This window comes from Mercurialis annua, linkage group LG1-X (genome assembly GCF_937616625.2).
Source record: "Mercurialis annua linkage group LG1-X, ddMerAnnu1.2, whole genome shotgun sequence".
NCBI classification, from domain to species: domain Eukaryota; kingdom Viridiplantae; phylum Streptophyta; class Magnoliopsida; order Malpighiales; family Euphorbiaceae; genus Mercurialis; species Mercurialis annua.
The window spans coordinates 10,711,018-10,737,376 of NC_065570.1; the positions used below are offsets into that span (position 1 = coordinate 10,711,018).

Below are 26,359 nucleotides of genomic sequence, written 5' to 3' on the forward strand. Positions count from 1 at the left end.
AACAACATGTCAACATAAAATTAAAAATCAAAAAAATTTGAAATACTTATCAACATAATATCAACAATAAATTAACAACAAATCAACATAAGAAATAAAATAAAACACAATTTTTTGAAAAACTGTGACAATTAACAAAATATCAACAAGAAATCAATAACATGTCAACATAATAATGCAAGCATATAATTATCTAGTCTCGGTTAAATTTTATTTTATTTAGTTTATTTCGCTGACAAAGTTATCTAATTTGCCAATTTAAAAAAAAACAAAATTTTTCAATGTTAAAATCAAGGAAATACCAACTGATTATCAACACAAAATCAGCAACAAATCAACAACACTGTAACATTATAATAATTCAACAATCAACCATCATCAAAAAATCGAGCTGCAGAATAAATAAACACAGAAATACAACCAAACACAAAAACAAAATGCAGAAATAACAAAAAATTATTCTATATAGCCATAATTTTATATTACATAACATGAAATTAACATTATATTCTTGAAATATAATCTATATACATATTTAATGTTGAAAAAACAGTAAAACAATTGTAGATCTGAAAATACAAAAGAAGAAAAATGAATAAATTGTATATCTGAAATCAAATAGATGACACGACGAGCAGAGGAGATGATGACGTTGGCGAAGATGACAGCGTAGACGATGATGAGAACGATGACGGAGAAGCGGAGGAATAGAGGACGGCGAAGCGGAAGACGGCGGAGAGGAAGAGAGAGGAAGATGAGCTGAGAGGAAGAGAGAGAAATATGAGTTGAGAGTAAGACAGAATTGAATGATGAGGAGAGAGAAAATAAATGAAATTATGATGATTGTGCTATTAGAGTTGAATATATAAGATCCGTATAAAAGTTATAATCAGCTCCGTGTATGGTAGTTTAATAAGTGAAAAATATGACATGTATAAAAGTAAACAATTAGACAATGTAGGTTTGTGTAAAAAACCCTTTTCTCTTTGTGTATTTAGCCCAAGAAGAGATGAGAAACCCATGCGGGGCCTACAAAGCCCAACGGCTAATTCTATAGCTTAGAGCGTTAAATTTCAACCAAAAAAAAACAAATAAGGAAATATGAGTTTCAAATTTTAAAACCCCTATCCCTCTTTCCCAACGGTCGACTACATACATTTCACATCTTTTCTTCACCACTATCTCTCTCTGCACAATCAAAATCAAAACCTTGTCTGTTAATCTCTTTACTTCTAATGGAAATGGACAGCAGTTGCTTAAACACGCCGAGATCTCTCAAAACTCACACGGATGCCGATCTCGTCTCGAAAGTAAGAGTAATCGTGAGAGTCCGCCCCTTTCTCCCTCAAGAAATAACCGCATCAAACAACCAAATTCCTGTAATCACTAGCTCCGAGATCAAAGACGGAGAATCAGAAGTTACTGTAATTCTTCAAGATCCTCATAGCAGGTGAGTAATTAGTTTTAATTTCTCCTTTTTTTCCTTTTTTTGTGGTTAATTAATTAGGGTTTTGGATTTGCATCCTTGTAGCCGGAGAGAGTGCTATCAGTTGGATTCATTTTTCGGTCAAGAGGATAACAGTATCACGAGGATTTATGAGAAGGAAGTTAAGGGTTTGATTCCAGGTGTTTTTGAGGGTTATAATGCTACTGTGTTCGCTTATGGAGCCACTGGTAGTGGAAAGACCTATACTATGCAGGTAGTTATACTTCTTTTAATTGATTTCGGTTCTTGGATTTGACGTTTTTATGCGTTTTTTCTTTGATTGGGAGCTGCTACTGCTGATTTTAGTCGTTTTTCTTGAAGAATCTCTTGAATTTAATGTTACAATCTTGTTAAAATTGTTTATAGATATAGCATTTGTTTCTTTGGCCCGACTTAACTCTTAGAGCTGCTGTGCCTCGTTTATAATTTTTGGCGTTAAGTGTGTTTCAAATTGCACATTATAAATCACACGAGAGGACATATCATGAAATTTAGGTATTATGTGAAATAATATATGTGCAAGCATTTAATTCAATTGCATTTTGGCAATTATTATGATATTTTAGGCATGATTTATCTTCATTCAGTGCTATTCTTGATGAGGATGTATATCAATTAGCTTGTAATTACTTAGGTTTAAGTTATATTCTAAACAGAAGGATTTGAAAACCACTGAATCAGGTCTAAGTCAAAAATTAATATCGTGAATTACATCCAAGTTTTCGAATGATTGCTATGCTGAAATAGTAAAAAGGAGCAAATCTATAAAAGAAGAAAAGAAAATCAAAGTCAAATATCACCATTCCGTTGAAAGAAGAGCATTCTGCTAAATTTTAACCTCTTTTTAGATGAGATAAATCTAGTAACGAAATTCAATTTGAATTGCTTTACTTCCTATAAGATACACCAACAAGTGTATCTTGTGATTCTTTTACTGCTGTGAAAGTGAGCTCAAGTCTGAATTGGGTTGATGTTACAGGGCACTGATAAATTGCCAGGATTAATGTCACTGGCCATGTCCACTATTCTATCAATGTGCCAAGGTGTAGGGAGCAAAGTGGAGATTTCATATTATGAAGTGTACATGGACAGATGCTATGATCTATTAGAACTCAAAGCAAAAGATATTTCAATTCTTGATGATAAAGAAGGTCAAACTCACCTCAAAGGATTATCTAAAGTCCCAGTTAATTCTATATCTGAGTTTCAAGAGGTGTTTTCTGTTGGGACTCAGAGGCGAAAAGTTGCTCATACTGGTCTTAATGATGCATCAAGTAGAAGCCATGGAGTGCTTGTGATTGGTGTTTCAACTCCTTGCTCTGATGGCTCTGGAGCTGTTTTAACCGGGAAACTTAACCTTATAGACTTGGCAGGTCATTTTTTCACCTACCTCAAATTAATCTTGGGTAGGTCTATGTACATAATTTGAGTTAACATCTTGTCTTTCACTTCTTAATTATGATTTTTGGTTTTATCAGGTAATGAAGATAACAGAAGGACCTGCAATGAAGGGATACGCCTACAAGAAAGTGCCAAGATTAACCAATCATTGTTTTCATTATCAAATGTTATATATGCACTGAATAACAACAAGCCAAGAGTTCCATATCGAGAAAGCAAACTGACTCGCATATTACAGGATTCTCTTGGAGGAAGCAGTCGTGCTTTGATGATTGCTTGTTTGGTGAGAACCTAGAAGTATTATCATGCATTATTATCAATTTCATTGGCGTTTACCTAGTTGCATCTAATAGTAATTGTGATACCTTTTTAACTTTTCTCTTTATTTCAACAATAGAATCCAGGAGAGTATCAAGAATCTGTTCATACAGTCAGCTTGGCAGCTAGGTCACGCCACGTCTCAAATTTTGTTACTTCAGCTAAAAAACCTGAGACTCCAAAGGTCAAAGTTGATATGGAGGAAAAACTGCGTGTCTGGCGAGAATCCAAAGGCAAGATAATGAGTGCGCAAAAAATGGGTCCACATGGTTCTCCATTTCCTACGAGTTCTATCAAGAAACTTAATTATCAAAGCTCTGTAAAAGCAAAGGTCAATAGCCATCAGGGAAATTCTAATACAAAAGAGAGGTAAAGGCTGTCATTCATCTCAAAGTACAATGCTAATGTACTTTAGCTCACTTTTATGCTTGATACATTTGCAGGACCAAATCGGTGACTTTCATAAATCTTACTGAAGGTGTACAGAATTCTTTGCTGCAGGTAACTTCTGGTTTAACTATACTTTCACCATTAGGTCCAGTGCTGCTAGTTTTGGCTACTTCGATTAACGTCCAGTAGAGTTGTCGACATTCAATATAACATTTTGAAACTGTAACTTGTTTGTATTTTTGATTGAAGTACTCGCACTGTTTTTGATATTATGGAAGTTGTCCAAATAAGTTTTGTAGAATTTTTGTTGTATTTCCCAGGATAGGTGTTCAATAGTTTAGAAGTGTACTCTTATAATTCAGCACAAGGCACGAGAAAATAATGACTCTGTATTTTACTTTGAATTGCAGAGCATGCAGTCTGTTGCTGAGGACATTAGAGAAGATTTTAGTGTTGATTGCATGGAAACTGTGGTGCAATCAACCATTGACTTTCCAGGTACACAATTACTTGAAGCTGTTTATTTTTGAATTGGTGAATTAATTTAAACGTTATTTAATGCTTTTACAAATCTGTGAATGAAGAGTCTTGTGAACTGGTCAATTGTGCAGCTGAGCCGCTGGACAAAGGGCATAAAATGACAGCCATAGAAGAAAACAACTCTATGATAGCATCTCCTGTTAGCGAGAAATTAAACAAATTGGAAAGTCCTCTAAGGAAAGTTCTCACCCCCATCAACTCAAACATAAACCGGTTTACCCACGGAGAAGCAGTGTCCACAGAGAAAAAATTTCCAGTTGGTTATGAGCCAAAAACTCCAATTACACCATTTACTCTGACCCGTGCAAATGATCAGTTCGCAGCAGAAGGCACCCCACTGAACAAATTTCATGCAATGAGTGCTACTCTGAAGGTATCCACATGATTTAACCACTTGATGCCTGATGCCCTTAAAATTTACCTCTGACTTGTAAAATTTTGATGCATAGAGCTCACTCGTGGAAGAGTATATTGGCCTCCTGAATACAGCCAGCAGGTAAGAAATATCAGCAAAAAAAAAAGTACTCTTCATTTTTGTACGTCATTTTTTGTGGTAGAGACTGAAACTGTCGATTGGCTTCTGCAGAGAGGAACTAGTCGAAATCAATGGGATTGGAGCGAAAATGGCAGAGTACATTGTTGAACTTAGGGAGGACAGTCCCTTAAAAGCGGTGAGTCTGTTGTTATTTTACTGACTTTTATGGAAGCTCTTGTTTATACAAGTAACACTGAAGGAGCTTTTGGCTTGTGCAGTTAAGTGATTTGGAGAAGCTTGGACTTTCATCCAAGCAGGTAAGAACTCACATCTATAATCGAGTCTATGGATCAAAGTTTGCTAATTGTGTTGCTTGGTTCAAATGAATTCCAAAAAATTTGTGGAATTCATTTAGTAACTCCACTTTCTAAGTTTTGTAGAATTGATAATGTTGATGTCAAACGAAGTGGAATTTAGAATAGAATTGAACCAAACAAATGGCAAATCCACTAGAATTATAGCCATGAAGACGGGTATTTTATATTAACTAATCTAGTAATGAAAACTCCAGGCTCAGAACATGTTCAGCAAAGCTGCTAGAGGGATATTTGATAGGCTAGAAGTGGTGCCTACTACTCCCAAGTTGGTCACAGACTTTGCATGCTGAATACATGGATACTTCATCCGTGAATCAGGCTACTGGTAAGCTTTGCTTTGGCTGTGCATAATCGTAGTATATATGTGTACTTGCTAGTACAATCTAAGATTGCTTATTATTTTAATTCAATTTCATCTAAGCTAGGATCTTTACATGTATGCAATTTACTGTCAAAACTCATCTAATTCACGTAGATGTAACTGTCTTGGGGACATTTGTGCCGTATATGTAGCACACGACATCAAAAATGAATTGAATAACTAATGTTAAACAACTTTAATAAATAAGGTAACTCCAACGACATACCCAATTGTCAATTTGATTTGCAAATCCTCTCCAATAGTATTCCATAAGATCAAAGTCATAAAAATTCACCAACTTTACATAAAAATTCAAAGTCATTTTAATCACACAGTTTAAATTTTTTCATTTTCATACACGAATTAACATTAACCCTATTTTATATTTAGAGTCATTATACTATAGTGAATCTTAAAAAATAGAGATAAATGAGTGTTGGCCTAGTTAACAACACTCATGTGGATCTTTTAGAGGGTGTGGATTTGATCCACCCAGCTGCAGCCAGTGGGCTAAATTAAAAAATGAAAAGAAGATGAGGAATTTGCACAAAACACTCCTTTTTTTAACTTATTTGTTCTATATACCTCAATTTCAAAAATTTACTTTTTTACTCTATTTTTCTATTATTTTTAGTTGTACCTAAATTAGCAAAATAATTTATTTGTATTTTTACTCTCCTTCTTTTAAAAACATGCATATCTCATTTTTCTTTTTTTTTCTCTCTCCTTTTTCTCTCTCCTCTTTCTTCTTTCTTTTTTCGTTTTTTTCTTCTCTCATTTTCTCTCTCCTTTTTCTCTTTCTTCCTTCTCATTTTTTTTTCTTTCACTTCTTTTCTCTCTCTTCTTTTTCTTTTTCTTCTTCTTTTTCTTCTTCTTCTTCTTTCCTCTGCAACTTTTTTTTTCTTCGTTTTTTTAAAATCTGCTTTTTCTATTTTCCACATTATACAAATGAACTACAAGATAAAGAAATTTGAATAAAAAAAGAGTTTAAGAGATAATATGATGGTGATAGATGAGAAAGTTCTTCTTCTTCTTCTTCTTCTTCTTCTTCTTCTCCTTCTTCTTCTTCTTCTCTTCTTCTTCTACTTTTTTCTTTCTATGTTGTTTTAAATTATTTTAGCATCGTTTTTTGGAATTTTTTACAGCTTTTTTTGAAAAAATCGTAATGTTCTTCATTAATGATATTTTGACATGATTTTCAAATGTTTTAAATTAATTTTAGAAATCGTTTGAAACTGTTTTCTCGAAACTGTTTTATACTGTTCGAAACCTTTGTAAACGGTTTGAAACTGTTTTGTACTGTTCGAAACTGTTATTTTTTAAACTGTTTGAAAGTGTTTTTTAGAAACTGTTTTAGACTGCTTGAGATCTTTGGAAACGGTTTGCAACTGTTTTATACTGTTTGAAACCTTTGTAAACGGTTTGAAACTGTTTTTTTGAAACTGTTATTTTTTATGTAAACGGTTTGAAACTGTTTGATACTATTTGAAACTGTTATTTTATAAACTATTGAAAAGTATTTTTTAGAATCTGTTTTAGACAGTTTGAGACCTTTGTAAACGGTTTGAAACTGTTTTATACTGTTCGAAACTGTTTTTTGAAACTGTTATTTTTTAGACTGTTTAAAAGCGTTTTTTAAAAACTGTTTTAGACTGTTTGAAACCTTTGTAAACGGTTTGAAACCGTAATTGAAACTGTACTTGAAACCGTTTGAAACCTTTTTTAATAGATTTTTAATGAGAACAAATAAATTAATAATTTACAGTTTTCTTTGTTTTTTAAGAAAGTTATGATCGTTAGATTTGAATTCGGAGTGAAATTTGAAGCTATTTGATTAGGAATTAAAAATTCGAGCGAATCGAAATTAAATTTGAAAGTCACAATAAATTTTTAAAAAGTAATGATAGAATTAGAGAAATCAATTTGTTGAATTGTTATGAGCTGAGATTTTAAATTGAATTGTTGATTTGTTGTTTTTTTTTCTCTTTAAATGAGCTGAGAAGAGAAGAAGAAGAAGAGCAGAGTAAAAAAATAAATGGTTGATACGCTTGGGGTATGTAAATCAAGTTATAATTTTAGGGTTACTAAATGCTAATATTTTTCTAATCTAGGTAATTAGCTAATTCTCTCAAAGAAGATTACATATTTATCTAAAAAGTAAAAATATTTATAAATTAACAAAAATACTTCATGATTTTAGTATTTCAATGTTTTTACTCTCCGTATTAAAACAATTTCAATTTTACTCTAGAATAAAAATACATGCTTTTTGACAATTGTCATTTGTTTAATCTCTCTCTGGGACCACATTTCTTTCGTTTTTCTCTCTCTCATCAACCATGTACTTGTACTCAAAAGCACCAACATATTCATAAAACATAATTAGCAAAATAAAGTTGGAATGCAATTTTCTGCTCATTTTTTTATGAATATTTCATAATATGCCTTGATATTATTTGATGGTTAAATATTGTTATGCCATTTTTTTCTTTTTTTCTTTTAATGTTAAAAATATTATTAAAGCAAAAAATAATGAAAGAATATAATAATAAAAAATGATGATAGAAATATAAATATAAAAGAGTTTATAATTAAATATAAAATTAAATATTAAAATTCGAACTTTCTTCACGCATGAATCACGTGCAATGTAGCTGCATTTTTTAGATATAGTTATTTTAAAAAATTAATGTGTTCTTTTAATTATTGATTTATATATCATAAAAATAAATTAGAAAAAAAAACATTTTGATAAAAAGACATAACATTGTTTATAATTATTTTATGTACTTATCATTAAAATATCATAAATTTATTATAATATTATCAGAATTTATAATAAACTTATCATATTATTATCATAACCTTATCATATTTTTTTCATAACTTATTTTGCGTTATTTATGCAGATTTAGATAACTTATTCATAACAATATCATAATATTATCACACACTTATTATTATGGCTTAATTGCACCAAAAATAAAAGTTGATGTTTTTTTATGCCAAGAAAAAAAGATTATGTTAAATATCAAAAATACGTGAAAGTTGGTGATTTTTTTATGCAATTAAGCCTAATATTATCATACTCTTATTATGATAATATATTATCATAGTATTGTCATAACCTTATTATGAGAAGTTGTTTTATGTCATAGTATCATAGTATTGTCATAGTATCATAATATCATCATTTTATTATTATAATATTATTATATTATTATCATATTATTATTATAACACTATCATATTATTGTCATATAACTTATCATAACATTATCATATTATTATCATCAATAGTTTTATCATAATATTATCACACCTTATCATATTTTTATTCAAAATTTATTTTACGTAATTTATGCATAATTGAATAACATTTCTAAAACAAAATAATCACATAATTATCATGGAATTATCATAATTTAATTACAATAATAATTTTTTTATAATTTTATCATAACCTTATCATAATATTATCACACCTTATCATATTATTAGCATAATTTAATATAATATTATCATAATCTTATCAGATTATTAACATAGTTTAATATAATATTATCACAACCTTACTATAATTTTATGTGTAACTTATTTTACGTAATTTATGCAGAATTAAATAATATTATCATAACCTTATCATAACATTCGCATAGTGTTATCATAAATCTTATCATAACCTTATCATAACCTTATCATTTATTATGTAAAATTGTTTTACGTACTTTATCATAACCTCACAACCATTATCATAAGCATATTATAATATTATCATTATGATATTTATCATAATATTATTAGACTCTTATCATAATATTATCAGCGGCTTATCATAGCTTTATCATAGTCTTATCATAACTTTTGGCTTAAATGCACCAAAAATCATCAATTTTCGCGTGTTTTTGATGTTTAACACGAATTTACATTTTTTACAAAAAATGATGTCGATTTAGGTCAAAAACGGTGCCGCTTTATGTCCAAAATGGTGTCCGTGTTATTCTTGCAATAATCGGATAGTTCGTGTATTTTTATGCCAAAAACACGCGATAGTTCATGATTTTTGGTGCATTTAAGCCAACTTTTTCGTAATTTTTGCGTAGATTATTTTACGTAATTTTTGCATAGATTATTTTACGTAATATTATCATTATCTTATCATAATATTTTTTTATATAATTTAAGTCTGAGAGTTGCGACGGTTCAAAGCGGCATTGGCAGTTTGCATAGAAACTTCAACGAAGTTGCGTGTCCCGTTTCAGAAACGTTTCGAAAATGAGAAACTCTCAGAAACTTTCAAAAAATTTATAAGAAAATGTTTCAGACCGTTTCCATAAATAAAAAAGCTATAAAAAAACCTAAAACATTCTCAACAATTTTTTTTTTCTATTACCCATAATTTTTATTGTGTACGTTATCTATAATAAAACTTCTCTTATTATTTTGTTAAATTTGATTATATTTAATTTATTTTATTAATTGACATAAGTATATAAATAAAATTTAATATATATAACATTTTTAATTTTTAATTTTTACTTTTATAAATATATCTCTATATTTTTTATTATATACACGTTTTTTTCATATTTCATGTCCTTCATTTAAAAAAAATACCATTTCTGCGTGTCCGTTTCATGTCGTTTCCGTTTTCAATTTTTATTTTCATGCTACCTACGGTTCAACTGGTCGGACTAGCCAGTCCAGTTTTGAAGACACTTATAACTACTTGGTCCTACCAAAGATTCCTCGAATCCTACCATCCTTGATTGTTATCACAATTTCACGTGCATCCAATCATACTCTGAAAACAAATTCAGATTGTACAATAATTCTTTCTGCAAAAAATAATTGCACCTTCCCATAAATGTCTTTAAAACTACTCAAACTTCAAATACAAAATTGAAATTTTCAACATTATATCGGAGACGATGACTCAAAAAACATTATATAGATAAATACATAAACATAAACATGCATATAAAATTTCGAAATTTTTTTATACAACCAACGAGTAGCTATGACTTAATTAACCAAAGCCATTACTACTTAATTTATTCAACATTAAAAACACTCACTCACTACTATTTTATTTCTTCTCTATAGTTATTATAAAGAGAGAAGAAATTAGACACTTCTAATAATGCCATTCTCATTTGCAATTGCATGGATCACACTTGCAGTCAGAGCCACACTTGCATCCGCCGTTCTCCGCCCCAACACTCATCTCGAAGCTGCCTCCGAACTGTGTTTTCTCCGGTGCAACCCCAAGGACAAGAGTCTCAGTGGTGGTTTTCTCTGAATAGCTCAGGTCAGGATACATCTTGCATCTGCAAAATTCAAAAAATTTATCAACAATTCAATAAAACAAGATCTACCCAAAAATTAAAATGAAATAAATAGAGATCCCAGGTAGCACGAACACAGGCACGAAAAAACAGAACATTCAGACACAGATACGACGAAACAGTGTTATTTTAAGGTTTAAAGTCTAAAAATGAAGTTTTGTGTTCAAAAAACAGAACAGATTGATTGAATGAATGAAATGTTCGTACTGCCGAGAAATTAAAGATTTGCCGTTCAAGAATTGAAATTGAAGAAAAACTTACCCTCCACAACCGTTGCCGCACTTACAGGCGGAGCCACAGCCACAGTTTCCTCCACAGCAAGACATTTTCAAGATTTTAGATATGAAATTAAATAATTACTCTCTGTATAACAAAATCACAAAGGATTGGCCGCTCAATATATAGGCAGTTGAGGAGAGAGATTGGTAGAAACTAACCGTACACGTGGCATGATATACCGTCATATCTTTATCATTATTATTTTAGATCAGTCCAAAACAACTTTTTACCAGCTTCCTTCCACGTATACGTCGCTCTCTGAGTACCAGTGCATCATCATGAGGGTAATTCTGGTATTTCGTTTATAGATTTGACAATTTATTAGTAACCGTCTGATTTAAATATTTTTATTTTAGTATTACTATTTTGTTTGAAAAAAATAAAATGTACGTCTTGATTTAGATCCATCAAAAGTGGGACCCATAGGTTTTGATAAGGATGTGGGGTCCATTTGGTCATGAAAGGAAAGTATCGTGTTCGTGTCGTCCTGTTATGTATGGGGCATCCCTTGGAGCGGCCACTAGCACTTTCGCGTATCAAAGAAAAGTTACATTTTCAAGGTTTAATTTAAGCTCTTAAAAAAAAAGTGCACCACTGTTACTGGCAAAAATAAATTATCGGATTGTGTTCATATCGTGTTAATTTATTCTGTCATTTAATTAATTATATTAAGTTTTCAATTCCAACACCTCACCGATTTTAAATAAATTATACAACACGACACAATTAATATATTAAGCGAACAAATAACATAATTAACACAAATACTCGACTAACACTACACAATTAACACGTCTCACTTAATATATAAAAATATTTAAATAATATAAATTTAAATTTTAAATTTATCAATTACTTGAATTCTATGATTTTATTTATGGCGGAAGGTACAAAACAATTTCTGAATTTTTCGAGAACGTACAAGACAACCCTCTTATTTTTTTTGGGTCCAAAACGACCCCTTAATTTTTTTTTTCGAATAAAAAACCCCTTCCGTCCAAAATCTCTGTTAAATAATGACGTGACAAATATGGAAAAAGTTCAAAAACAGCCTTAATGCTTAAAAAACTTACCAAATTTATACTTTTAATTTTTTTAACACATTTCACCATCTTTTTCTTTTAAATATCTATAATTAAATAAAATTATAAGTTAAAATCACTTAAAACAAATAGAAATCTAATTAAATACATTGAAACAAATAGAAACTTAATTAAACACTTCGAATCACAATTAAAACAAATATAAATCTAATTAAATACATTAAAACTTAATTAAACACTATAAAACACAATTAAAAATCTAATTAAACACATCGAAGTCCATTTAAACCAATAGAAATTTAATTAGACACGTCGAAATTTAATCGGAATTCAACTAATTTTTTTAAAATTTTACAGAAGAAAATCAATTTTTTTTAAAAAAATTGATCCCCTTTGAGAGGATGAACAAACCACTGTTCATACTCAAAAGAGGATGAACGATCTGTTCATCCTCTCAAAGAGGATTGAAAAAAATTAAAAAAAATTGAATATGCGGGTTCCGGCGGTGGATTCGGTAGTCGGCGGTGATTTTGAAATTAATTCGTTTTTTTTAATTAAGTCTTATTAGTATTTATTAGAATTAATTAGGATGAAAATTAAGTAGGTTTTTTAGAGGTTTTTAAGTGAAGAAAAGGGAGGGTGAAAATGATTAAAAAGTTCATAAGTATAAAATTGGTAAGTCTTTTAAACATTAAGGATGTTTTTAAACTTTTTCCTTATGTGCTACGTCATCATTTAACGGAGATTTTAGACGGAAGGGGTTTTTTGTTCGAAAAAAAAATTGAAGGATCGATTTGAGCCAGAAAAAAAGTAAAAGGGCTGTATTGTACTTTCTCGAAAAGTTCAGGGATTGTTTTGTACCTTCGGCCTTTATTTATCTATCAATATAATTTTATTTAAAGGATAATGTTATATAAATTTCTTTTTAATTTAATCATGAACTTTAAAATGCGTAAATTATATGCAGGAAGTTGTTTTTTCTTTTTCAATTTGATTCATACTCATTGATGTGATATTGTTGAGCTGAAAGTCATTTTTGACAGCCCCGTCAGCATATTATGATCTCGTGTATCGAATTGAAAGAAATGCAACTTCTTACATACAATTGACATATTTTAAAGTTCATGATTAAATTAAAAAAGCAAATATAGTTTATAAACTGGGTTAATGTCAAAAAAAAAAATCACGAACTTTACATGTTTTCTCATTTTAATCACGTAGTTTAAATTTTCTCATTTTCATGCACAAACTACTATTTTTTTTCAAATTCATGCACGGTGCTGAGGTGGCACTCATTCATTGGTGTAAAATGACCTCCACCTCAGCTAATTACACCAATGGAGTCGTGACACCTCACCACCGTGCATGAATTTGAAAACAAATGGTAGTTCGTGTATGAAAATGAGAAAATTTAAACTGTGCGATTAAAATGAAAAAACGTATAAAGTTGGTGAATTTTTATGACATTAACTCTTATAAATTTATTTAATATTATTTTTTTATTTGATAAATTAATAATTTTAAGTTTCATTTTATGAAGTTATAACTATTTTATTTTTATATTATTATAAATAATATAATTTATTAACGGATTTAAAAGCGTTACCGTCAACATAATATAAGAACAGAAAAGTAATCAAAAAGTTCATTTCACATAAAAAATCAAAAGTATTTAAGTTGGTAGTTTGAACAAAAAATAAAACTGAATTTGTTTACCTTTTTCAAAATAATTATTCTTAATGTATGTTTGTTAATTTATTTCTAGAAAATTGAAGGTAAAATGTCCGAACTTTGTCAAGTTGTAGATTTATTTGTTCAAAAATATTAATCTGGACAATTTATAGTTTTTTGTGCTACATTAGAGGAGTAAATGAGTTTTTATTAGAAAAAAACAATTAAAATAAAACAAACAGAAAAAATAAGACAAAAACAAAAAAAGAGGAACGCCCACCGAGGGGCTCGAACCCTCGACCACAAGGTTAAGAGCCTTGCGCTCTACCAACTGAGCTAGACGGGCTTCCATGTCACCCTAGTAGATTTTATTAGAACTATAGAATATTTAAAAGGTTTACGAAAGTCTGGCTCTTAAATATCCAAGAGTACTACTGTAAATATTCTTTGAAATTAGGTGCAAAACATTATTTTTCTTCTGAATTTTAAAAATCTATCATTTTCCTCGCAATTTAGGTACTATTATATAATTGAAATTTCAACCGAAAGCGGATATTCCAATTTGGCTGTGAAAATTCCAATTAAATAGAATTAAAATATAAAGAGAAAATAAACAAACTCGAAAATGATAATAATAATTTTGATGTGATATAGTAGGTAAAGTAAATTTTCCTATCTAAATTTTTTTATATACAAAATAAACTAATTAATATTCCACCACCTTGAAAAGCCTCATAAGCTGGAAATAATCTCCTCTAAGAGATCATCAAAAATAATATCCTCAACTTCAAGTCCTACACATTCACAATCAAATTGTAAATTCATCCATCCATCACATTTCACTAAATCTCTACTCACAATATAATCCAACAATTGTTCAGCCGGCGGAGGTGAGCTTAAGTAACCACTTATGTTTGCCCAAACCTCCTCTAGCACACGGTATCCTACCGGCATAGGCCGAATCCGAGAAAGTGTCGACAAAGCCGTCGGAAAATACGTGTATGATCTCGCATACAATTCCATCAACACTTGATTGATTAGATCAAACAGAAGCAAGTGATAACACGGGTACCCTCCGTCTTCTTCGATTCCGGAGGTTTCTTGATGATCAAGAAACATACAGCCGGCTACTTCGTCGAATAAAGATGGATCCATCGGTTGTCCATCGGAATGCCATGTTCCGAGCTGTTCGTTCTTGCTGAAACCGGATAATTCAAGTATGTCTTTCACATAATCAAATTCTGCTTTGTCTTTTGCACCTACTTGAAAGTGGATATTATACTTGTTAGGAATTTCTATGTTGTCAATTCCAGTTTCTGCTGCTATTTGTATCTCCTTCATGATTAACTTGTCCTCCAAGTTATCTAGTTCGTCGCGGAAGGGAATGCTTATCCTCAGTGTCAAATCTTCTTCTGTAAAATCCATATCCACCATATAAAGCATCCATTTCAATAAGGAGTATAAAATGCAATCAGTTTTAGTTTAAATTCCACATTAAACATCTTAAACTCGAGATCCTAAACTAAAAGCAGAATAAAAATCTGGCGGTACTAAATTTCTATCCTATATTTCAATTCGGTAGTAAAGTTGTATCAAAATAGTATAACAAATTTAATTTTTATTATAAGTCGAATACTTCAAATTTTTCAAATCAAAATAAGTTCATATAGCGATCAGTGACAGCATATTCTTAGTATATACGGCTACGCAAGGCGGCACATCAGATGACGACTGATATGGCAACCGGTGTGCCACATCAGAAGAATCCGAATATCAAATTGGAAAGTGGTGAAGTACTCTGTCTCAAATAAAAATTAGAGTTTAATTTATATTCTGATACCAAACTGAGACATGAAAAAGATTTGAACTTCTAACCCCCTAACAGCAGGTATTGTTAAACCAAAAAATATGATACCTTCTGCACTGGAAAAGCTGACACGACTAGCATTATCCTCTTGAAAGCTATTTGGTTCCGACAGTTCAGCATCCTGCTTATCCTGAGACGCCGACGAACTATCACTAACTAAATTCAAATTGGCATCAATATCAGAAACTGGAGCTGTCAACTCCTGACGATCTTCATAAACCAACATTGTATCGCTATCCAAGTTCTGTTGATTGTCAATTTTTACAAGACTTCCTGAATCTGATTGTTCGCTGAAATCACTCGTGCTCGCATTTGCATCCACAGTATTTCTAACCTGTTGACCTGATGGTAAGGCATCAGAAGAATCCTCATTGAAACAGATGTAAGATTTGAGTTCAGGTGAAGAAGACAATCTTCTCATGGGATTTGAAGCAATTTTTTGAGTTGAATCTTCACTTTTCAATTTCAATGGCTCAACATATTTGGGTTTAACATCTCCCTTGCAACTAGACTCGTACAATTGACAGTATTTATCTAGTGATTCGCTCAGAGAAGGCGTTCTGCTGATGCAATGCGATCCAGTTTTGTTGACGGAAAAGAAAGAATGCTGACTCTCACAGCTACTTCTGGGGCTGTCATTATTATCATCTCTGCCCGCGAAAAGGTTCTCAGTTTTGAACTCCTTGGGGAGCTCTTGACCGCGAGGAATCTTGTCTAGGATTCCGTCCAATGCGATCCTATGCTTCTCTTTTTTGCTCTGTCCAATCACATGTTTTATCTTTTCTTTAAGATTCTTGAAACGCTTGATAACAGCTTGATTCTTCTTCCTACGCTGAGTTGTCTGGAACTCTGCGAGTACTGATGGCATTGACTGGGAGCGGCCATATGGTTTACAGTGAAGCTCAGATTTAACTGTCTCCTTCAAAGGATTAAGTTTTCTAGTTCCAAATCCTCTAAAAGGGGACGAGCTACACGAAGAGAACGACAGAGACTTTGAGTACGCCCTTCTACTTCTTCGTGTCTGTTGATTGTGGAAATGATGAGCAAAAGGAGAGCCTGGATCTTGTAAGACTTGCAAGAAATATTCCCTGTTTTTGTTTATGATATCAAAAGCATCCAAAATTTCCCTTGATTGGTATGTCGAAGCACCCATATTGAGTTTCTGTTCATGAACTAAATTTTGACCTTCACCTTCATATTTTTCCAGAACAAGAGGGTCATCTGCAAATAATTGCTTCCCAGTAGCGTCAAAGCTCGAGTTATTCCCACCTAACACGGTGCTGCAATCTTCCGAATTTTGATCCTCGTAGGCATTCGAATCCTCTAAGGTGGGAGAGAAAAAGCTCTCATTGTCTGCATTCTTAGCAGAAAGTGGACTTTCAGAATCTAGAGCCATATCAGCAGGGAAATATAATTCGTCCGAAGGATCTAGGTGATGAATGGAATCTGTTCGCATCAAGAGTGACTGCAAAGTGCACGATGAGGTACTACGATGTCTACCCTTCATTTTATACACTTCTTCTGAGATGAGTGATTTTAACCGAGATTTAACAGAGTTTCTGGCCGCTGGGGAGGAATGTGTCATCTTTTCATCAACCTGATAGTTCTTATATCAGATACCATTCTATAGTCAGTCAAACACACAAAATACACGTTTATGCATATGTGAACGGTAACAGCGCAATCTTGGATCGTTAAAAGATGCATCCTTATGTAATATGCAGTAAACTTTTGTAAATGCACAACATTTTGTAAAAAGAATCTCATTTCTAACCAACTTACACTAGGGTTTTCGTTTTCAGAACTGTGATCATACAGTAATCCATCGCTCTTTGATGCTTTCATATCATTTCCAGGATTCGCAACTCCTAGAAAAACATGAAAAATTATCGATACACACAATCAGACAATTCAACGCCATTTAACATATCATTGAGCATTAAAAAAATTAAAGAAAGAAGACTTTCAATGCAGCATTGTAAACAAGCTATATTGCACGGAAATTTCTCCTGTTCCGGTATTTTCCATTAGAACGTTTCCGTGCTACATAGTAAACAAGAGTTAGGGTTATAAAGCAAATTTCGAATAAATAGAACTTATCGATTGCATACCCCACGAAAATCTCCCATTGATAGCCTTCTTGTAAGGAATCTTTTTCTTAATGTGACTCCAATGGTGATATTTAAGTATATGCAGCACACCCCACATGCATCCTGGAGGGCCATTCTGAATAGACATCACAGAGTCACTGTGCTGCATATTCTTTCCCATGCTTTATAGTCTTCTCTATTCACAATACAATCTTCTTAAACCTGAGAGCCAATGTAGCCAAACATATTCATAAAATATTTCAAATTGGTAAAACTGACCAATTCTATTAAACTGGCAATCAAAATTGCAACAAATTGTTAATCTGAATCATTAAAGATTTCGGAATCATGAATAAAGGAAAATAACCAAAAGGGTCAAAAAAGGAGCTCCCATTCTTCACAAATAGCCAGCAAAAGAAGGGTATCATCTAGGTAGCACAGACACTTCATTCAATCAACGTGTCTCGTTTAGGAAACGTTTCAGACACTTGATGTTTCGGATACGGACAAAACACTGTTCTTCCGTGTCCGTGGCCGTGTCCATGTGTCCCGTTTCCCATATCCGTGATACAACAAAACTCATAATCCTATGTTACTTAATTCTACAAATTCCCAATCTAAGGAAAACAAGAAATTAGGGCAAAAAAGGGGAAAATGGGAATTTTTCAATTTATATTATTCCATCAAATAATTATGAAAAAACATTTAAAACCCACCTGCCTATTCCCTTCGGCTCTCACACAAAATGCAGCCAAGCCATTAAATTCGACAAAATCTCTGCATTCCGTTTGATCCTCTCTCTATTTGATTTACAGAAACATTTCCCGAGAAACAAACAGCCTATATATACCCGTAAGAAAAGAAAAAAAAAAAAAAAGGGTCAGAATTTCTTTACCTTGACAACGAAATTCAAACCCAGGTTATTTGAATTTAGGAATAATTAATGATGTTTCTATGTCTGGTCCTAAAAAAACAAGAAACAAAATCTCTCCTCAATTCTAAAATTATTTTCTACTTTTGGGTTAGCTCTATAAATTGTTTTCTCTTCCTTTTATTTTGTGCTATTTCTTCGGTTATGAATTGCGCGGTTTTTCTCAACTAACTTAACTGTGAGTCTTACTGGGTTTTGCTATTCTACGATTTTCATACTACGTCTGACTTCCATGGTAATTCATCTCAACCATCCATCCATTTATACGTCGATTGCTGTTTAGGTTTATTTTTTTTGTCCCTGGGATAATGGTGCACCTGTCAAGGGTTGTTACATTAATTAGGACACATACTCAAAGAGGCCTTACAAATGTGGTGACATTTGAGTTAGCGGCGTTGTGATTATAGTTAAGTCTAAATTATAATTGGATCGCTTTGAGATACAAATATTACAGAAAATTAGAATAAATACTCTATTTTTAAAAATAATTTTATTTCCTACCTCAACAAAAAAAAATAGAGAAAATACTTCACCATTTTAATGTTTTTATTTTTTTACTCTAACACCTATTTATATTATAATTATACCTATTTTTTATTATTATTTTACTCTAACCATATTATTTCCACTCTTAAGTGACAACTGTCACTTTTTTTCTTTCTCCTTTTTTTTTCTTCTCCATTCCTTTTCTTCTCATTCTCTGTTTTTTTTTCCGCCATTTTTCTTCTTCTTTTTTATTCCTTCTTCATTTTTGTTCTACTTCTTCATCGTTAATTCATCACTCCGCCGTCGCTCCGCCATCATTCCGCCGCTGCTCAGCCGTTTTTCGTATTCAATTTTAGCGTTTTTTCCTCGACTCATGATGATTAATACGATTGTTTAACTTTCAGATCTAAATAAATTATTCTTGAATTTTCTCAATTTTAGATCTAAAAATCTGCATTAAAAACGTTTTTATACACAAAAATGATTTTCTGAAAAAAAAAACTGCTTCTGATTATCATATGAGTATCATAACTGCATTATCATGCAAGTATCATAACACTGCAGAAAAAAATAATTTTTTTATTAAAAGACAGCGTCTGATTATCATGTTGTTATCACTACATTATCATAACATTATATGATTATGATAAGGTTATGATAATACAATGTACGATAATGATAACTAGATGATAATGAATTATAATGAGATTATGATAACTGGATGATAACGTACGTGAAAATATAATTATAAAAAGATTCATGACACCAGTATGATAACAAGATGATAATAAAATAATAAAGTTATGATAATAGTATGATAATATGATACATATATGTAAACAATTTACAGAAAAATTATGATAATGAGATGATAAAGTAAAGATAATATTATGATAATATGATACCTGTATGAAAAAATAATTACAAAATTATGATAACGAGATGATAATGTGAAGATAATAGCATGATAATATGATACATGTATGAAAAAAATAATTACAAAAAAATATGATAACAAGATGATAAGGTGCAGATAATAGTATGATAATATGACCTTATTATATTTCATTATCATACTATTTTCTCCACATTATCATCTCGTTATCATAATTTTTATGTAACTTTTTTTCATATAGGTATCATATTATCATACTGTTATCATAACTTTATTATCATGTCATTGTCATAACATTATCATTTAGGCACAACAATACATTATCATCTCGGTATCATATGATTATATTATGATAACGAGATGATAATACAATGATAACAACATGATAATCAATTTTTTTGTAGAAAATCTTTCTTTATGCAGTGTTATGATAATAACATGATAATACAGTGATACTCATATGATAATCAGAGACTGTTTTTTTTTTTTTTATATAAAAAAATTATTTTTTTCTGCAGTGTTATGATAATCATATGATAATCAGATGCTGTTTTTTGTGCAGAATATCGTTTTTTGTGCAGAAAATCATTTTTCCATCATAATAACGTTTTTTCATGCAGATTTTTAGATCTAAAATTGAAAACAAATTCAAGAGTAATTTATTTATATCTGAATGTTAAAAAACCGCAATAATCACCATGAATTAAAGAAAAAATAAAATATGAATGAACAATGCAGCAACGGTGGAGCAATGAAGAAACGGCAGCGAAGCGATAAAAAAACGGCGGCGAAGCGATGAAGGAACGGTGAAAAAAGAAAAATGGAGAAGAAATAAAGAAGAAGAAAAAATTAACAAAGAAAAAAAAACAGAAGAGGAGAAGAAGAAGAAGAAGAAGAAGAGAGAGGAAAAAGAGAGAAATATTAAAAATATGGCAGCTGTTATATGATAAGTAAAAATATATACTTAGAGTAAAAAGTTAATAAAAAGTAGGTATAACTATAATATAAACATGCTTTAGAGTAAAAAAATAAAAGCATTAGAATGATGAGGTATTTTCTTTATTTTTTCTTTATTGAGTTAGGAAATCAAATTATTTTAGAAACTAGAGTATTATGCTTAAAGATTTCTTTTCTTTTTGAAACTTTAAGATAGAGTTACTTAAGTGAAAAATTTCACTCTCCAATTTCTCATTTTCCTTAATCAAAATATTAATATTTTATTTCAAGATAAATTGTATAGAAAATTTAAGTATTTCATGAGAAGATTTTATGTCTTGAAATTCTTTCTTTAAATTAAAAATATCAATTTTTGTCATTAAGACTTCTTTCTAAAACTTTCTTCTGGCATAATAATCACTATATTTAGCGGTTAGCTTATTTCACATGCTATCACATTGTTCAACATCATCATCATCAATAACATCAATCATACTACCATTATTTTTAATAATATTTTCAACAACACTTAAACAAGCATGTGTTTTAACACTAATACAGCTGATGACCTCCTAGCTCAATTACTAGGAGTGAGGTACAAGATCAAGAGGTCTTGGGTTCGACCTCCATGGAAGCATAAAATGATAATTTATTGAAGATGTACGAAAGGGTGTCTTGGATAAAACTACAAGCGTTAGAAGCGGTGGTTACGGCATCGTTCCGCCATGATGGTGAGTTTCGTAAAGCGATGCATTCAACGTATAACAACGTGTATGGAATATTTGTAACCATTAGTATATGTCAATGTTGTAACTGTAATAGTATTATATCTTGTATATTTATATCTATTAAAAAAACACTAATACGATCCCAAAATAGAAAACATGAGGGTGTTACCTTAGGTGTTGGATCATTCTTAAAGGCCATGAAATAAAGTTTGGCTCTTTCATTGCCTTTGCCATCAATCCTCGAATTGATAATTGTTCTCATCATCCCAAGTGGACATAGCCCTTTTTGTCCTTTTAATAGAGATGTTTGACGCCTCCGTGACATTCTAGTTTAGTATGATCCAGTTTTCTATATCCATAGCAAGTCACGTCTCTTCCATTGAATTTGGACTTCTTAAAGTTTGAAGATTTCTTTTTGCTATCATGCCTTGGTTCTTGTCCTTTTCTTCTATTCATAATTTCTTTGAATTTTTTAGACATTAGCATAATTTCATCTTCTTCATCTTCATTACACACATACTCTTTGTATTTTATACTTTACTTACCTTTGAAGCTTTCAAGGAAATTCTCTAGCCTTTTTCCTCTTGTATGCTCTTCTTGTATGTCATCTCATGGAATAGCAATTTCTAATAAGCACATCGGTTCTTAGAGTCTTCAAGTTTTGAGACTCCTTAATTGTCGTAACCTTCTGTTGCCACTCCAAGAGGGGTAGAGAATGAAAATTTTTACCATTGAATTTCCGAAGAGCGTAGTGCTTTTAAAGTTTCTTGAGGTTTATCAAAACAGCAAGAAGGTGGTTGGTGATATCGGTGAAATTCTTGTTGGCTTGTACTTGAATGTCTCATATTTATCAATGAAAAGTTCAACCATTTTGTCCTTCATTTGAGCTGTGCCTTCATGGTGGTTCTGTAGGATTTTCCACATCTCCTGTGCACTAGTACAATGTTGAACTCTTGACATTTCTTCTCCATATAAAAAAGATATAATAACACGTATAACCTTTCCGTTAAAAGCATTTGCTCTTTTATGCTCCTTTGTCCATTATTCTCTTTGCCATGGATAATGTTCTTTGTCTTGGTACTTGACTGGAGCATCAAAACCTTTAAGCATAATATTCCATATATTGATGTCATCTATATCGAGGTAGTTTTTCATGTAGAACTTACAATTAGAATATTTTGTTTCATCAAAAAAAGGTCTAAGAATGTTTGAGAAATTTCTGGTTGTTATTTGAATCGAAGAACTCAACTCACAATTAAGCAAATGAAATTATCAACTTAGATCTGATACGAATCAAAATCCCAAATCAACCTAAGGGGGGGGGGGGGGGGGGAGGGGAATTATGGTTGTTTAAGAAATTAAAATTTTGATGAAAAATAATATAAAAGATTAGAGTTTCGAGAAATAGAGACAAATAACTTTTAAAATGGTTCAGATCAATTCAATCCTAGGTCCAATACGCAATAAAAATTTGAGAGTTTAGAATTCACTAATAATTGTGCTTAAGCTTGTACATAATTTGATGGAATGGATTTTTTAAAATTAATATGTCTTCTAACTTGTAAATAATTGATTTTTCAAGACTTATGAAGAACCTACAAAAATGGTAAAGCAATGAATGTTTACCAACACAAAAACAAAGAGATCAATATGAAATTGATGCACACAAAAGATGAGTATAGAGTATGAGAATTGTAAGTGTAAGGAGATTGGTTTTTATAACCCTTACATAATGTTTGTGGAGTCTACTTATAACCGCCAGCAACCCTTATTTAAGTCATAAAAAAACAAAAATTGTCCTGCCAAAGTATATGCAGCGCCCGCGACCTAAACTCTAGCCTAAATTCTTCAATGATTCTCTAACATGTACCGTTCATTAGGGACATTCGAATTATTCTGTTGGACGTCCAACCGTAATGTGTATTGTGGCCGTTACTCTTAGAGGTCAAACCTGTAACTAAGCCAAGAATAAGGGTTTTTAAAACCCTAGGATTGCGACTGAGGACGAGCTTTCGTTGTCCCCGTAATCAAAGAGTCACGCCTGTGACATAACCTAGTCGCACTCGCGAAAAAGCTTTTGTTTCTTTCTCGTTAGAAAGCTTTGAATAGTGCCTCAAGTGTTTTACAATGTCCTACACACTAATAAACACGATTACATGTTTTTAATTGATTGTTAAAAATAAAATTAAAAAGATATAAAAGAAAAACACAATCCAACAAAATTCATTATCTATTTTCTGTTATAATAGAAGTTTGAAGAAAAAAGATTATAGAATTATTATTTATATAATATAAGTGATATGGTCAAATATCGCAAAAGAGAAAGATTTGGATAAATATATAAATATATATAAATTTATGAGAGCATAATTCATTATCTGCCCACACAATTATTTTATACCATTTGCACTCAATTGAACACAGCTTTTCTTTTGTTTGTTTGTTGAGGGTTGAGTTTTGCATACACAAGTGGTATATTTATATGATTATGAACATCATAATGCCAGCTGCTTAAATTTTCCATTTTTCAAATAAATTTAATTACCTATCCAGAAATTCATTAAAAAAAACATTCATTTTTAAACACCATTTGCATTTTCCTTTTTTTTTTTTATCAACCCATTTACTTTCGAATACATATGTTGGGTTATTAGTCAAACTAATACCAAATCTTTATATAATTTTTTAAAATGGTATCGTTATTCTAATTTGTATATTTTGAGACTATAACTTCTAATTTTGTTTCGGATTAATTTTTTTCTTTTAGACTATAACTTCTAGTTTTGTTTCGGATTAACTTTTTTTTTTTATAGGATTTAGGCTTTCTACATTTGATATGGCGACGGACTGAAAACATTCTTACATGCTTCACATCCGATATCACATCAAATAAATATAAGGTTACTTCATAAGAAATATAATATTGTAAGATATGAATTGAAAGAGTGTATATATATATATATATATATATATATATATATATATATATATATATATATATATATATATATATATATATAAATAAATATAATTGCCACATCAGATATAAGAGGTTTGAATTTTATAAAAAAAGGTTTGATATGAAACAAAAGTAAAATTATAAATCCGAAAAAATATTAATTACAATAACGGTATGATATCAAATAGAATACAAAGATTTAGTATCATTTTTACTAATAACACTACACAGTTTGTTCCAGTGTGGTTAAACCACGAATCGGTCAGTGGTCCGGTTTAAAACTAAAAAAACAGATTTTTTGGTTGGACCGGGTTGAACAGGGTTGGACCGGATTGAACCGGTAAAACTCGAGTGTTGAACCAGGTTGGATCGGATTGAACCGGTAAAAAACCGGTGAACTAGATTTTTTTTTAATTTTTTAAACTTTATTAGACTGGTTGAACCGGTCAAAACCAGTTCAATCAGTTGAACCGAAAATTGGTGGCCATCAGTTCGGTTTTTAAAATACTGGTTTGTTCACCTTCTATATTTTGGGTGGAAAATGCTCTTTCTTCATTGATTAAAAATATATTTAATCTTAATTTTGTTAATGGAAGTTGTAACTAAAATTATAGGCTAATAATTACCCATAACCCCTGACTTTTGGGGATCTGATCACAAAATCCCCTAATATTTAAAAACGATCAAAATCTCCTGATTTTTGTGTCGGCGCTCACAAAACCCCCCTGAAATCAAACAAATGGCGATTTTTGAAAAAAATATGATGTGGCAGCGAGTTTTTTGTGTCAGGCCCAACAAAAATCTGGCCCCATGTCAAGTGTCAGGTGACACCTCATCAAAAAATGCAAAAAACCAAAAATATCCCCAAAAATTCAATTAAAAGAATTAAAAAAATACTTAAACCAAATCCAATTAAACCAAACCCAATTAAATTCAACCTAACCACTACACTCCTAACAACCTGTCTCCGGCCACCACTGCCACCTATCTCCGGCCACCACTGCCTCAATGGCCGGAAAATTCCGTCCATCTTCTTCTTTCATCCGTTCTTCATCAAAAACAGAGTCAAGAAGAACAAACCTAGATCGGGTTTGTTCTTCTTGATGAAAAAATGGGATGTGCTTCGTCGAAAAGAACAAACACGATTTGGGTGTATTCTTCTTGATGAAGAACTGGGTTGTTCTTGATTGGGCTGTTCTTCTTGATGAAGAACAGACAATATGTTCTTCATCAAGAATATATCCTGATGGGTTTGTTCTTGATGAAGAACATGTGGAAGAAGAAGATGGCGGCCGGTAAAACATTTCGGCCGTAGAGAGCAGCGGCTGGAGAATGGTAGGATGGTGGGTGGTGGTTAGGGGTGAAGTGGTTTGGTCAAATTAAATTAGACTTGATTTGAATGGTTTGGTTGGATTGGGTATTTGTTTAATTTGTTTTAATTGAATTTTTAGGGGTATTTTAAATTTTTTGGTGAGCTGTCACCTGACACCTGACGTGGGCTCACATGAAGCCAGATTTTTGTTGGGTCTGACACAAAAAACTCGCCGCCACGTCAGCATTTTTTCAAGAATCGCCGATTGTTTGGTCTCAGGGGGTTTTGTGAGCGGCTACAAAAATCAGGGGGTTTTGTGATCGTTTTTAAATATCAGAGGGTTTTGTGATCGGACCTTTAAACGTCAGGAGCCATGGGTGATTATTAACCAAAATTATGATAAACAATAGATTTCATATTAGGCATAACATATCCTAAATTTTTTGTACTATATAATTTCTTTTTA

At 31.4% G+C, this 26,359-nt stretch overlaps 3 protein-coding genes and 1 non-coding gene across 8 annotated transcripts; 1 reads left to right on the forward strand and 3 right to left on the reverse strand.

Moving 5' to 3' along the window:
• Positions 1-1,080: 1,080 nt before the first annotated feature.
• On the forward strand, positions 1,081-5,426 carry LOC126665665 (kinesin-like protein KIN-10B). Of its 4 annotated transcripts, none has more exons than XM_050358521.2 (12): positions 1,081-1,450; positions 1,532-1,700; positions 2,466-2,892; positions 2,965-3,170; positions 3,285-3,574; positions 3,649-3,706; positions 4,006-4,093; positions 4,180-4,508; positions 4,585-4,631; positions 4,722-4,806; positions 4,889-4,927; positions 5,182-5,426. In XM_050358521.2, the coding sequence occupies exons 1-12, from the start codon at positions 1,236-1,238 to the stop codon at positions 5,275-5,277; spliced, it is 2,049 nt and encodes a 682-aa protein (XP_050214478.1). In that variant the 5' UTR covers positions 1,081-1,235; the 3' UTR covers positions 5,278-5,426. The 4 variants fall into 4 exon arrangements, with proteins under 4 accessions (XP_050214478.1, XP_050214479.1, XP_050214480.1 ...); XM_050358522.2 differs by having other exon boundaries at positions 1,082-1,450; positions 4,207-4,508; XM_050358523.2 differs by having other exon boundaries at positions 1,082-1,450; positions 2,466-2,859.
• A 4,854-nt stretch (positions 5,427-10,280) lies between these two features.
• On the reverse strand, positions 10,281-11,079 carry LOC126666306 (metallothionein-like protein type 2). The gene is made up of 2 exons (XM_050359321.2): positions 10,958-11,079; positions 10,281-10,678 (listed from the first exon to the last, which is right to left on the reverse strand). The coding sequence occupies exons 1-2, from the start codon at positions 11,020-11,022 to the stop codon at positions 10,501-10,503; spliced, it is 243 nt and encodes an 80-aa protein (XP_050215278.1). The 5' UTR covers positions 11,023-11,079; the 3' UTR covers positions 10,281-10,500.
• Positions 11,080-13,962: 2,883 nt separating this feature from the next.
• On the reverse strand, positions 13,963-14,035 carry TRNAK-CUU (transfer RNA lysine (anticodon CUU)). Its single transcript has one exon. It is a non-coding gene; the product is annotated as a tRNA-Lys (tRNA).
• A 280-nt stretch (positions 14,036-14,315) lies between these two features.
• On the reverse strand, positions 14,316-18,652 carry LOC126678937 (uncharacterized). 2 transcript variants are annotated; one of them, XM_056106058.1, is made up of 5 exons: positions 18,542-18,652; positions 17,668-17,868; positions 17,339-17,424; positions 15,605-17,153; positions 14,316-15,101 (listed from the first exon to the last, which is right to left on the reverse strand). In XM_056106058.1, exons 2-5 carry the CDS (start codon positions 17,825-17,827, stop codon positions 14,422-14,424), a joined length of 2,475 nt encoding a protein of 824 aa, XP_055962033.1. In that variant the 5' UTR covers positions 17,828-17,868; positions 18,542-18,652; the 3' UTR covers positions 14,316-14,421. The 2 variants fall into 2 exon arrangements, with proteins under 2 accessions (XP_055962033.1, XP_050229821.1); XM_050373864.2 differs by having other exon boundaries at positions 18,363-18,652.
• Between the last annotated feature and the right edge of the window lie 7,707 nt (positions 18,653-26,359).